Source organism: Pseudoliparis swirei, chromosome 3, assembly GCF_029220125.1.
Source record: "Pseudoliparis swirei isolate HS2019 ecotype Mariana Trench chromosome 3, NWPU_hadal_v1, whole genome shotgun sequence".
Lineage (NCBI taxonomy): Eukaryota > Metazoa > Chordata > Actinopteri > Perciformes > Liparidae > Pseudoliparis > Pseudoliparis swirei.
In genome coordinates, this window is record NC_079390.1 from 909230 (window position 1) to 923828 (window position 14599).

The following is a 14599-nucleotide window of genomic DNA, read 5'->3' on the forward strand; positions in this document are numbered from 1 at the left end:
TTTTATTGGGAGTGTCTAAAACAGTGAGTAAGATGTACGTTATACATCACATGTTAATTACTCTTACCAATTTCTCCCTCTCTCTTTGTATATTTGTCTATATTCAAATTATTATTATTATCTTTTTTTCAAAGGGACCATTTATAGTTAAAATGTAAATGTCACCATTTGATGCTCCGTACCAGATTGTAGCTATACAGCTAATTTGCATATTGACAGACCATAATAATCATAAAACAATAAAAAACATAAAACAATAACAAACAGTACTGGATGAGACACACTACAACACTATATGCGGTAAGAAGACAACAAAATCCACACAATGCGGAGCTACAGTACAGCACTTTTAAAGTAAGTAATACATACTTTTAAAAGTAATAAAAAACATTAAAAGTAAGTAATACATGTGATACATAAATAAACAATATTAAAGGGATGAACACATAAATAGATAGATAGATAGATGTATACTTTATTGATCCAGTAACATGATATTTTGCATTTTATAAAGTGAGTACTTTGTGTATTTTGATGCTCATATTCATGTACTTGTACTTTAGTACACTTTTGAATGCAGGACTGAGAACTTCCTCAGATGATGGATGACTTTCACTCAGCAGTAACCTGTTAGTGATCGTTGTTCCACTTCTCTCCACATGGGGGCAGTAGAGGGTTTGTTGTGGCAAATGACGTCATTCGATTGGCGAGCAAGACCATTATCAAGTTAGCAAGAATGTTGACATTATCCGGTTGTGATTTCAAAATAAGAGCATCGGACATGTCCACGTTAAACAAAAACGTTAAAATGTCCTCACGTTAAAGATGAACTGAATATATATAAGAACTAATAGGCTACCTAATACTTCACAAAAAACTCAGCCTTTAAAAAAACAAACATTTATCGTTTTCAATCTGGAGCGAAAGAAAACCGGAAGTCTCGTGTTGTTATGACAACAGCACCGCAGCTTGACGGCGGTGTTTCCACCAAGCAGTTGAAGGAGAAACAGGCTTTTCATTGTCGCGAAGACTGAGTTTACGGTTTATTCTGTTACATAGCCTGTTATATAAGTGTGTTGTTCGGTGTCTCGTCCATCTTTTCCGGTGCCGACTCCCCCGCCGTTCGAACCGGAATGGCCGAACCGAGCGGCAGATATCAGCAGGTACGGAAACGCTTATCGGTTAACAATGGCTAACGCGTTAACGCCAGTTCTACACTAATAACACGATGACGTCACTGTCCCAGGTGTGTCGACGGGGACACCTTTAGAAGGGACGAGCTCATTGCGAGTGCACGTCAATTAGGTCTAATCGGTTTTTTTAATGTCGTTATTTCCAGTCGGGCGAAGATGGACGTGCGCGTGAACGCACCGCTTCACGTTTCCGCCCTCGTGAGAGGCGACGCGACGCCTGTTTTTAAATATGTATAATAATCAGTTTTCCTCTGATGGCGCTTGAGTTGCGTTGTGGTTCTAGTCAGCGACGTGTGACTCAACAATCGAGGCTTCTCGACGTCTCTTGTGCGCTCGTGTTAATGTTTGGGTCGGGCACGTGACCCGCAGCGAGTGAGTGTGTTTGGTGGTCGAACCGCTAAGCCTGCTGGGTAACCTGGTGGGGCAGACTATTGTTAATTTATATCTTTATTTAAGTTAATGTAACTTTATTAATTTACTTTTTTGATTTATTTATATATTTATTTATTTTTGTTACATTTTGTATATTTTATATTATTTTATTTTAATTGTATTCTTTTTAAAAACATGTGTTGTTGTAAATTGTTAAATTATTTGTATTATTAATTTTGTTATCATAAAAAATATAATTAATTAATTATTATTTATTTAAAAACAAAATTTCTTTTAAAATTAAAACTTATTTTTTCCTTTTTTCTTATTTGTATTTGATATTAGATATTTTATATTATTATTTGATTTGATTAAAAAATATATATATTATCCTAAATTAATTAAACTATTTTATTTGTATTTCATTTTTGTATTTTATTAAAAACATTTTTTTAAAAATCTATTATTCTTTTTCCAAGAGGAATTTTCTTTGAAATGTTTGCAATATTTACACCACAAATAAATATTCCATCAATATTCATTCACGTTATATTTGTCCTCCGTATTCCTTGAAGCGCGTCTGGAGACAAACGTGTTGTCTTTGCACGTTCAGGTGATCTTATTGACTAAGGGCGTGATTGGAGTTAATTAATTTGGAAATAGTCATGTGTGTTCTCCTTTTAATAAGAGAGAGAGAGATAACAACATGTCGTTACTCATTTCCTCTTATACCGCCCTTCGTCTTTGGAAAAACATTTTTCGATGGCCCCGGTTTCCATTCTTCTCTGATCATTTCACCAACGTTTATGTCTGTTAATATACGTTTAAGTCGTGGTTCCTCCACACGGCTCTCAACACGGGGACGCAGCGCTCGTGTTCGCCTGCACTAACAAGCTTCACGTGAGCCTTTTGAATAAACCCAGCTGTGGTTGTTCCTCCTCTCGCAGCTGACCAACGAGGAGGACCGAGAGGGGAGTCCGGAGGTAGCAGCTGACGCGCCGCCGCCGTACAGCAGCGCCGCGGCGGACAATGCCGGTGAGACTCATCCAGATGTTCCCCTGGTGCTGGGGGGCTCTGCAGGGGAGGCACGCCCCTTTTTTAAAGATTTCTTGAGCCAGTGAATAATAATCAACTGTAGAATATTCAAGAGCACACAAGAGCCTTGTATGAAATATAAATATTGATATCTTTATCACTGCAGTATGCCGCACCACAAGGTGAATGCACTGAAAGGTAAACACCACACACAGGTCAGGGGGGTTTCTGTCCCACATCTTGTATGCTTCTTTTTTAAATTGGGTTTATTGCTGATTCAGAGTACCATCATATCAAAGTCAAAGTCCTCTTTATTGTCAATTTTCCAATGTTGAACATACAGAAAATAGAAAGTGTGTTTGTCTCTTTTTGTCCAACATAAAGTGAATAATAGTAATAAAGAGATATGGTACGTATTCGAGTGTGTCAGATATGCATTTAATCAACATTTAGGTAAATATAACAGCTGTAGCCTTCTCACATTGGCCCGCTTTTTTATTTTTCACAAACTTTTCTAGATCCAAATCCTGAAGGTGGGGCAGACTATTATAATTAATTTATATCTTTATTTAATTTAATGTAACATTGTTCATTTCATTTTTTGTAGTTATTTATGTATTTATTTAATAATAATAAAAAGAAAAGTATATTATTATTTTATCAGAATTTATAAAAGAAAAAATTTATAAAAGAAAATGTAAAAAATTGTTAAAAATTGTTGTAAATGTTTAACTTTTTAAAAATTAATATTAATTTATAAAAATCATAATTCTTATTTTATATTATTTTTTTGATTGTTGACAGGCCTAAATTATCAATATCATCCGAATAAAAGTCTCACTGTTATATTGACGGTGCAGAAGCGTCTTTATGGGATGTAACGGTTGACTCTGGCGTGCTGGAGCCTCTTTCTGTTACCACCCCACCACCAGGATTGAGAGATGAGTTGCATACATAGAAGTCTCACTGTTATATTGAGTTTGACGCAGCAGAAGCCTTTGTGATTCTTCTTCTTCTTCTTCTTCTTCTTCTTCTTCAGCCTACTTTGACTACAAGGACGACGGGGCTTTCCCCGTCCGCCCAACGTGGCCTTCACGCTGCCTTCTTTCTACGACGAAGAAGACCAGAACCTGGTAACTGGGAGAGTGAGTATCTCACTCTTTTGCCTGTGGTCACATTCACTATGTGTACACACACACACACACACACACACACACGCACTGTACAAACCACACACACATTGTCCTGATTCGTCATAAGAAGAACTTTTATTATCACGCAGATTTAAATGAACCTTCAGCGATATCTTTGCACATCGTGACCTCGATCTCAACTCACGCAGATTTAAATGAACCTTCAGCGATATCTTTGCACATCGTGACCTCGATCTCACTGGAGGTCACAGCGGGTCGCCCGGTTCTGTGAAGGCCTCACTCGCCCCCTGAGCTTCCTCCCTCTGTGTACTTTGTTCATTTCATTTAAAAAATGTATTTATGTATTTATTTAATTAATTAAAATCTTATATTCTTTATTTAAATAAAATAAAAAAAGAATTTCAAATTTTTTGTTGTAAATTGTTTAACTTTTTGAAAATTATTATTATTATTATTAATTATTTTTTTAATCATCATTTTTATTGTTGACAGGCCTAAATTATGAATATCATTGAGATATCGCAGATTTAAATGACCTTCAGCCATATCTTTGCACATCGTGACCTCGATCTCACTGGAGGTCACATTCAATTTAATCCGAAAAGATTTGGAAAAGTCCTGGAAATGTGTTATATTCACATATTATATATTTTTTTGGTCATGGAAATTTGGTTTAAAGTCCTGGAAAGAAAGAACTATGTGAAAAGAAAGAAGAAGAAAAAGACATTTCTGCGGCTCGTGTCTGCCCTCTAGTGGCCACTGTGATGCTGCAGCCGTCCTCAGCTCAGGGAACGCCTGGGGGCTTCTGTGTGTGTGTGTGTGTGTGTGTGTGTGTGTGTGTGTGTGTGTGTGTGTGTGTGTGTGTGTGTGTGTGTGTGTGTGTGTGTGTGTGTGTGTGTGTGTGTGTGTGTGTGTGTGTGTGTGTGTGTGTGTGTGTGTGTGTGTGTGTGTGTGTGTGTGTGTGTGTGTGTGTGTGTGTGTGTGTGTGTGTGTCCCGTTCAGAGCAACGCGTTGTCTCCTCCTCCACTCTGGCGATTCCCTTTGCTCTCACTGCTCTCTGCTTTGAGTTTTCACCGCAGCGTTGTGAGTTTGATGAGAATAAAAACAGTTTAAAATGCAGATGTCCGAGTCCCTGAAGGCTGTGCTGCTGCCCGGCTGTGGTGGAGTGGTTTTAAATGGTTACATAACCTTAATAATAACCTCTCTCTCGCCCGCTGCAGGATGAAGACTTTGTGACCAGAGACGACTTCGAGGACGCCGACCAGCTGAGGATCGGAAACGACGGCATCTTCATGCTGACCTTCTTCAGTGAGTCCCTCGTCTCCTTTCTCGTCGGCTTCTCGTCTCTAGATTGTCTGACGCACTTTTCTCCCCCCCCCCCCCTCATCCCCCTCTCCATCTCCATCCCTCCATCCAGTGGCGTTCCTGTTCAACTGGATCGGCTTCTTCATGTCTTTCTGCGTGACCACCTCCGCCGCCGGCCGCTACGGGGCCATCTCGGGCTTTGGCCTCTCCCTCATCAAGTGGATCTTCATAGTCAGGGTACGACAAGGGACCCCCCCCCCCACACACACACACACACACACACACACACACACACACACAACTGGTATTTTAATGCAGTTGTCCTGAAAGTTGAGACGAGAGCCGTGGCCTGTTGGCTGTAACCCGGCGCCGCGTGCCTCTGTTGGGTTTCAGTTCTCCACGTACTTCCCCGGTTACTTCGATGGGCAGTACTGGCTGTGGTGGGTGTTCCTGGTGTTGGGTAAGTAGCCGACCTCTTGAATTTAAATGTTTTTGCTCATTATTATCCTGTAGGGTGCAAAGTGGGAACAAGTTGTTCCCCAACCACAAATCCCCATTTTCATAATCATAATCAACATTTTTCATTTTGGTAATATATGAAATGACTAATACCGGGGGGGCGGTCACTGTAGGAGTGAATAATATCCCTCTTTAAGTAATTCTCCCTTTTCTTTTGCCGCTCTCCAGGCTTTTTGCTCTTCCTGCGAGGATTCATCAACTACGCCAGAATCCGCAAGATGGCCGACCCCTTGTCCACGCTGCCCCGCACCCGAGTGCTCTTCATCTACTGAGCTCACATCAGTCTTCGTCGTAGTCCTTTCCCTCTTTTCAGTGAATCGTACTGTCTGATTTGATCCAATCGCAACAGGAGAAGAGAACATGCCCCCCCCCTCTGCTTGACATGCTTCGGATGATGCAACTGTCGTCCCCCTTTGGTGTAAAACAGTCAAATGCTGTAAACCCTTCAGTCGTTGGTGGTGAACCGTCATGATGTGAGTGTGATGTATAAATGAAGGCCTTATCTTCTGTTTCACCCTGTCGGCCGCAGCAGCGTGAGCTGTTCTCCCGTTGGCCACCAGGGGGCAGGCGTGTTTGTGTTTTTTCTTTTCTTTCAGATGATGTCATGGTTCTAAGGCCAGGTCTTTTTTTGGGGGGGGGGGGGGGGTGATTTACTCAGTGTAAAAATAATATAATTAAAGTATCAGTTTAATGTAATTTTAACCCTTTTTGACTAATGTGTCATTCTATTGAGAAATAGATATAAATCAGTTAAAATGAGCGTGTTGTGGCCCCGTGATCGGTTTACAACGAGGGAAGAAAATGATGGCGTTGCCAGAAGTGATTTATTAAAAACAAGAGAACAAGAACGCTTCATCTCGAGATATCCCGAACCTCTCGGAGCGTTCCATTTGAGGGGAGGGGAGGGGAGGAGAGGAGAGGGGGAGAGGGGAGGGTTCAGGTATTTGTCACGGCTGGATTTCATTAAACATTTACACTCAAACATTTCAGTCGAGTCGTTGCTGTTGCATTCTGGGTCAAGAGGAGACGCTCCGTGTGGCCTTCAGGGACACGTTAGAGATGAAGCGCTTCCAAGAATCAGAAGATAAGAAGAAGAGCCGACGAGAAGACGTGATCCTCCCAGTGCATGATGGGTAGTTTTAGACTTGATGGGTTTGATTTGACCTCGGCCTCGACCTGGTGACCTTACCTACCAAAATAAAAGCATCTTCCATGTGACAGATGACATTGGTCACTGTTGCATGCTGGGACATCGGTCACAAACGTCCCTCTGTACATTTCCTCTGTTTACTTCTGACTCGAAGCTCCGCTACGTTCTGAAAATCACATTTCCTGAAGTAATTTCTTCTTGGGCACTGGAGAAAACAGAAACATCTGTCGGCCGGCCGGTCGGAAGTTGTGCAGATGTGCAGAAGCTCCGGGACTGAACCCGTGAACTCGGACCGCAAATGACTTTCCAGAGTATTTTCAGATCCTAACTTAATGGATTTGAGGCCGAGAGAATACGACGTCCTCCAGAGCCTCAGGAGCCTCCGGGCCACCGCCCGAGGCCCCGCCTCCGCCCCCCCCAGGTGAGACGGGTTTAAGGGCCGACGGCGTTCCGGCTCTAGGTTCTGGCTCGCACCACAACATTCCTCATCATTGACGTCGTCCACACACAGCGAGGCCTCGCTCCGTTCCCTCCGTGACGTCGCCCCTCCTCCGGCGGGTCAGCCGGTCCAGGTGTTCCGCTCATCCAGATGTCGTTCATAACATCGCTCCGTCGTGCCAAGAGTCGTCCGTGTCTTGTCAGCTCGATTTACAGAGGCGGAAGTATTTTTTCCTCTGGAGTAATTGATGGGAATTATGTGCGCTGGCCAAGAACATGTTTTAGCTATCAGAAGATAAGAGGAGACGTTGTGATTTACAGAGAGCCGGGGAGTGAGACGTCTCCCCGAGGAGACAAGCTGAGCTCCTCTGGCTTGAGACACGAAAACATTTCATTTGACCAGAGAGCCGACGAAGTGACGCCGAAGAGTCTGATGAGCAAAACTATCGATATATTATGATAATATACTTAATATACTTTCACCTCTTTTAAAAATTCTACTTTTAACCCACTTTAAAATACTTGTACTGCAGTTATTTACTTTAAAAAAATATATTATAAGAAAAATATACTTTAAGTGTTAGTACTTAAATGTACTTCTTTAAACTTTGTTTTCACTATTAGAAAACTATAAATATATTAATGTTATGTTAACATGTTTGTAAAATACTAATATATTTCAAATTGACTTAAAATACAATGAAAATATAATTTAAGTGAACTATCGGCACACACACAGTCATATATTTAAGTAAGTAAAAAATACTTTATTACACTTCAAATAGTACTTAAATACTATTAAAATCACAACTTAAATATATTAAGTTGTGATTAGTTGTTCAAAATAACACACTTTAAGGATTAGTATATACTCAAGTATGCTAATATTAAATATACTTAGCATATTTATTTTTCATCCTGATCCAGGGTCAGATATTGTAAAATATTCTTATCTTATGCAAATTGATTTATCTAATTTGAGGTATGAGGAGGGAGTTATTATTTTTATTTCAACCTTAATAGAGCAGAATTAGTTTTGACACCTCCGTGAGGCCGTTGATGTGCCCTTGAGCAACTCAAAGGGTCTTTGCTCTCAAACCCGACAGCGGAAGTTGACGAGCGAGGTATAAAAAAACATTTAAAAAAAGGAAAGTGACGATGATGCAACACAACCCTCATCGCTCTCTATTTCAGTCGTACTAAAAGTATTTTTTCCTCTTCCTAGACATGTAAAATAAGTCTTTTTCATGCATGTCGTGGTATAATAACTCAGATGTGAACGATAATAATTAATATTAGTTATGGTGACTCGGCACTTTGGACAAAAACACAAATATTGCATCATTTCTGTTCTGCAGAAGGTTTTAAAATATTCTGCTAAGTCAAACTAAAAACACAACCCAGGTGAAAAATGAATATGCTAAGTATATTTAATTTTAGCATACTTGAGTATACTAATTACAAGTGTACTTAAAGTGTGTTATTTTCAACAACTCATTTTGTAATTAATATATTTAACTTGTGATTTTAATGGCATTTAAGTACTATTCGAAGTGTATTTATTATATTGTTTTTACTTACTTAAAATATAATTAGTACAATTTAACTACATGACTGTGTGTGTGCTAATATGCATTTATTGATAGTTCACTTAAATTATATTTTTATTGTATTCTTAGTATATTTTAAATATATGTTGTGTATTTTAAAAACATGTTAACATCACATTACTAATATATTTATAGTTTTCTAATAGTGAAAACAAAGTTTAAAGAAGTACATTTAAGTAATTGCACAGAAGTTACACTTAAAATATATTGTTCTTATCATATATACAATTATTTTAAAGTGTGTTAAAAGTTGAATTTTTAAAATAGGTAAAAGCGTGACTTTAGTATACTTTTAATATATTTGCAGAAACTACATTACAATTTGTCAATAATCCATTTACATATAATGTCAATAATCTATTTACATATAATGTCAACAGTCTGTTTACGTATAATATGTCAATAATGTTTTTATATATAATAAGTCAGTAACCGTTGACAGCCCCGTGTTGAGCTGACGGTTCCAGAGGCTCACATGCAGCTGACGCTGGTTTTCCCAGAAAGGTAGGCGGTGGAAAAATCACTCGTAACATGTTTATCCTCCTCGGTGGCTTAAAAAAGAAGATCCGTGAAACCAAGGGGGGTTCTGGGAAATGTGGTCTGAGGTCAAACTAGTGGTGCTCCTCCGAGACGTGACACCGAGATACCAAACGCACGTCATTAAACACCGCCGGGAAAAAACGTTCACATTTTGAATTGATGGTTTTTAATGTTTAAGTCAGGATGTCCTGCCGGAGGTTCACTGCAGACTCACTGCAGCCTCCAGCCTCTAGCCTCAGCCTCCAGCCTCAACATCCAGCCTCAGCCTCCAGCCTCAGCCTCAACATCCACCCTCAGCCTCTAGCCTCCAGCCTCAACATCCAGCCTCAGCCTCCAGCCTCAGCCTCTAGCCTACAGCCTCAGCCTACAGCCTCAACATCCAGCCTCAGCCTCCAGCCTCAACATCCAGCCTCAGCCTCCAGCCTCAGCCTACAGCCTCAACATCCAGCCTCAGCCTCAACATCCAGCCTCTAGCCTCAGCCTACACCCTCAGCCTCTAGCCTCCAGCCTCAACATCCAGCCTCCAGCCTCAACATCCAGCCTCAACATCCAGCCTCTAGCCTCAGCCTACACCCTCAGCCTCCAGCCTCTAGCCTCAGCCTCCAGCCGTCAGTCAGGCTTCACAGGGGAGGTTTCCCAGGACGTGGGGAGGATGTGGGCTGCATCAAAATGACATGTCCAGCTTCTTCTCTCTGTGTGTGTGTGTGTGTGTGTGTGTGTGTGTGGGGGGGGGGGGGGTGTTATCATTGATGTGTGAGTCATCCTGACCCCCCCCCCCCCTCTCCCCTCCCTCCTCTCTCTTGCATTTCATGTGGCGTGCTTTAATGCGTGTGCACTTGTGTGTGGATGTGCGTCCTGTAATGTTTAGTCTACTGTGATGTCATCTATACCTGTGTGTGAGTGTGTGTGTGTGTGTGTGTGTGTGTGTGTGTATTGTGGCGAACGGCGTGAGCATCCCTCTGTATTGTGTCTACGCACGTGTGTGTGTGTGTGTGTGGTTGGTAAAGCAGTGGTGAGTCATCCACAGGCCAACGCTGCCTGGGTCACACACAGCAGGTTCCCCACCTCCCCACAGAACCCTCTTCTCTTTTTTTTACCCAGCTCTCTTCCTTCTCCTCTTCCTCCTCCTCTTCTTTTTCCTCTGTGACTCACAGATGACTCCCCCACCATCACCAGTGACATCACCAGCCCCTCCCCCCTCTCACCGCGTTGTGGTGATTCATACTGTACGTTGAGATCTTCTTCCTCCCCTCAGCCAACCAGGGGGGGGGGGGGCCTGAACACCTCACGTTCATTCATAAAAAACACAACCGAGCGGCCGGAGCGTTGTGCCTCTGACGCCCGTTATTATGTGCAGTGGTGTAATCAACAGGGATTAGAGTCACAGGAAGCTCCTCCTCCAGTGTGTGTGTGTGTGTGTGTTTAAAGTAATGATACGATGGGGCCCCTGAGCTAGAAGGAGGGAGCTGCTGAAAGATGGAGGGTCAGTGACCACGACGTAGAACACACACCTCCTTTAAATGATGCTCACACACCATGCTGGTGTGCTTTAATACATAGATGTAGTTAAATGCATTATGCAAATTCCAGGATGTCCTTGAAGCCATCCTCATTTCAATTGTGTACTTAATAAATTTAAGTTGTGATTAAATAGTATTTAAGTACTATTTGAAGTGTATTTAGTATATTGTTTTTACTTACTTAAAGTATACTTAGTACAATTTAACTACATGACTGTGTGTGTGTGTTAATTTGCATTTATCGACAGTTCACTTAAATTACATTTGTATTGTTTTTTAAGTATATTTTAAATATATTTTGAGTATTTTACAAACATGTTAACATCACATTATTAATATATTTATAGTTTTCTAATCGTGAAAACAAAGTTTAAAGACGCACAATAAGTAATTGTACTTACACTTAGTTGGAACAACTTAAAGTATACTTAGTATATGAATACACGACTGTGTACATTATGCAAATACCAGGATGTTCTATCGCATCCGTTTGCATTTTCCGGCTCTTCCGACCCACAATGCTTTGCAGCGGCTATGTGAGCGAGAGGGTTCACATCTTATGACGCGGGAGAAACCACAAAGCATGGAACTGTAGAACACGGGACGAGAGGGGTCCGTAGGTCACCGCGTCGGAACACGGGAACATTACGGTTCTTCAAAAGGCTTTGAATGCATCACCTGCAGAAGAACCTTTGTTTCTCTTTATAGGGACCTTTATAGGTTCTTTGAATAACTCTTTAAGGAAATGGTTCTTTAAAGAACCCTGGTTTGAAAGATGAGGTCGGTCATACCATGGAACCATAATTGGTACCTTAATGAACCATGTTTTAAGATTCTTTGAGACACCTTTATAGGTTCTTTGAAGAACTCTTTAAGGACACGGTTCTTTAAAGAACCCTGGTGTGAAAGGTTCTTAATGGAACCATAAATGGTGCCTTGAAGAACCATGTTTTAAAGGTTCTTTGAGGGACGTTTAAAGGTTCTTTAAAGAACTCTTTGAGGAAATGGTTCTTTAGAGAACCCTGGTCTGAAAGGTTCTTCGTGGAACCAGTAATGGTTCTTCTCTGGCGTCACTCTGAAGAACCATGTTCGGTTCCACATGGCTCCTTCATGGTTCCAGAACCAGAACGTTTATCTCCAGTAATCAAAATGTGTTCTCCGGACTCGCTCAGCTATCAGTCGACACAAAGGAAAGGGAGAACGTTCTCCGTGAATACGGGAGAACGTTCTCCGTGACACAGGAATGTCACGGCGGTGATATATTTCTTGCTGCGTGGCACCGGTCCGTCCATCAGGCGAAACACGAGCCGGCTCACCTCCACAGACTGCTGACGGCTCCGCGAGGACGTCCTGCATGTCTGAAGGTCTCAAGGTCTCAAGGTCTAAAGGTCTCAAGGTCTAAAGGTCTCAAGGTCTAAAGGTCTCAAGGTCTAAAGGTCTCAAGGTCTGAAGGTCTCAAGGTCTAAAGGTCTCAAGGTCTCAAGGTCTCAAGGTCTAAAGGTCTCAAGGTCTCAAGGTCTAAAGGTCTCAAGGTCTAAAGGTCCCAAGGTCTCAAGGTCTCAAGGTTTCAAGGTTACATGTTAAGTCATGCTAAAGGTCCGTAGCTGCGTTTCAGCAGGTCAGACGCGTTTGAAGCAGCACGAACAGAGAGTTTGTCGCGGGCGAACCTTACAGGTCTCAGACGCAGCTCGTTGACGCGCGAGTTCAAATTTCCCAACTTTGGCAGCAAGACGCGTGAGTCATAGTTGCGTCAAACCAATCATTGCGCAGCTCGCTCGTCATCGTCCCTGCGGTTGAAAAAAAAAAAAAGACAGATTATATATCGCTGTCTGTGGGCAACTGACTTTTACTGAACTTTTTTATGCTTGCAAACCGAGCTATAAATATAAAGCGTGAACAAACAAGGTCGAAGGACTGGACTTCCTTCCTTTTTTTGAATGTATATATTTGCTATTTCTATTTTTGTTGTACTTACCATCAACCACAACCACCATATGTTTATTTTTGGCAGCAGAGGAGAGAGGCCGGAAGTGAAAGTCTCAGAGACACGTAAGAAAGAGAGAGAAGAGAGAAGAGAGAAGGCAGCTCGGTCACTAACAAAGTGAAGTCCTCTGGTCCCTGTCGTCGATGCATGCATTATGACTCTCCCCTCGCGTCCGACGCGTCTGGTGTGAACACCCTTTTTTCGACGCGCGTCGAGCCTGCTGCGTCAGACGCGTAGAGAATTTTTTCGACGCGTCCGGTGTGAACGCACCATTACAGCTTTGCATTCGACTACATGCTCCATGTGTTGTGTTGTGTTCCTGCATATTGTGTTGTGTTGCATTGTGTAGTGTAGTGTAGTGTTGTGTAGTGTTGTGTGTTTCTCTTGTATTCTGCTGCACGGTGTCAGATCGTCTGTCCGTCTCAGCCCCCCGGTGGACACGCCCCCCCCCCCCCCCACACACACACACACACAAGTCGGCGTCTCCTCGGATGTCCAGCTCACATTTTGATTGCGCATGCCGTAACCGTGGCAACAATAAACCGTGCACAGCAGCGATGGTTAAACTTCACCAGTGAGGAGTTCCAGATTGTCTTTGTCGTCTTTATTTGGAGAGCTGATCATTTATTTACTGAATTTCTTTATGATTTATTGTTTTATTCCTCGTTTTTGTCCTGGATGTTTCACATCGATCCTCCACGTCGTCTCCTGAGAGGTCCCACTCTGTGGTCGTTCTAGTCGGTGAATCCACCTGCCGGCTCCCTCACACGGCTTTTTGTGAATGGAGAGTTGCTCTGCTATGACGGCAGGATGGATGAATGGAGGGAGGGAGGGAGGGATGAATGGAGGGAGGGAGGGATGTGGAGGCTACGTCACATTACGTTTCCGCAGTGCATCAAGGGAACTGGTCTGTCTGTGACTCATACTGTCAGGATGGGGAGGGGAGAGGGTGATGGAGAGAGAGAGAGAGGAAGATGATGATGATGAGGAAGAGAGAGAGAGAGAAGTAAAGGAGGGGTCCAGGCTTTTTTTGTCATACCTTTACTTTAGTTTTTATTCCTTTCCATTTCTCCATCCTCCATCAGTGATGTAATACAGGTGACCTATTCATCACAGGGAGGAAGCCTTCCTCCTCTTCCTCTCCCTCTCCTCTCATTTGATCCCTCCCTCCCCCTCGCTCAGCTGACTGGCTGAATGCATGAATGAACAGGCCTCGCTCCTTTTACAGCGGTGGGGGAGGGGAGGACACAGGAAGCCGCGAGGCAGACGCAGAGCGGGAGGAAAGAGAGAGTGATAAAGAAGAGAGAGAGAGAGGAGGAGAGAGAGTTTCCATGGCATCTCAATGGATAACACGTATAATAAAACGTATAATAAAACGTGTAATAACAAGTGTAATAACACGTATAATAACACGTATAATAACACGTATAATAACACGTGTAATAACACATATAATAACACGTATAATAACACGTATAATAACACGTATAATAACACGTGTAATAACACGTATAATAACACGTATAATAACACGTATAATAACACTTATCCATGTTTTACAGTCGTGATTATTTGCTACATCAGCACATCCCTGTCCACTCATCAGTATTTTATTGACCACGTGCAGCTGGTTTCCTGCAGCTCCTCTCAGCGGTCCAGGTGTCCTCCAGCTCATTGTTTTGGTTTTCCAGGTGAAGTGTCTCCTCCAGAGGAGCGATGGAGTCAGTGAAGTTCGAGCGCTGCCTTATCTCCCAGAGAAGACAAACTGGTCTGAGCACA

At 42.2% G+C, this 14599-nt stretch overlaps 1 protein-coding gene across 1 annotated transcript; it reads left to right on the top strand.

Moving 5' to 3' along the window:
• The first annotated feature begins 962 nt into the window (after positions 1 to 962).
• Positions 963 to 6426, top strand: LOC130211933 (NEDD4 family-interacting protein 1-like). Its single transcript, XM_056442986.1, is given in 8 exon segments — positions 963 to 1163; positions 2513 to 2600; positions 3640 to 3672; positions 3675 to 3745; positions 4975 to 5062; positions 5172 to 5296; positions 5453 to 5519; positions 5747 to 6426. Coding segments are annotated over 8 exon segments (606 nt in total). The 5' UTR covers positions 963 to 1133; the 3' UTR covers positions 5851 to 6426.
• Positions 6427 to 14599: the final 8173 nt, after the last annotated feature.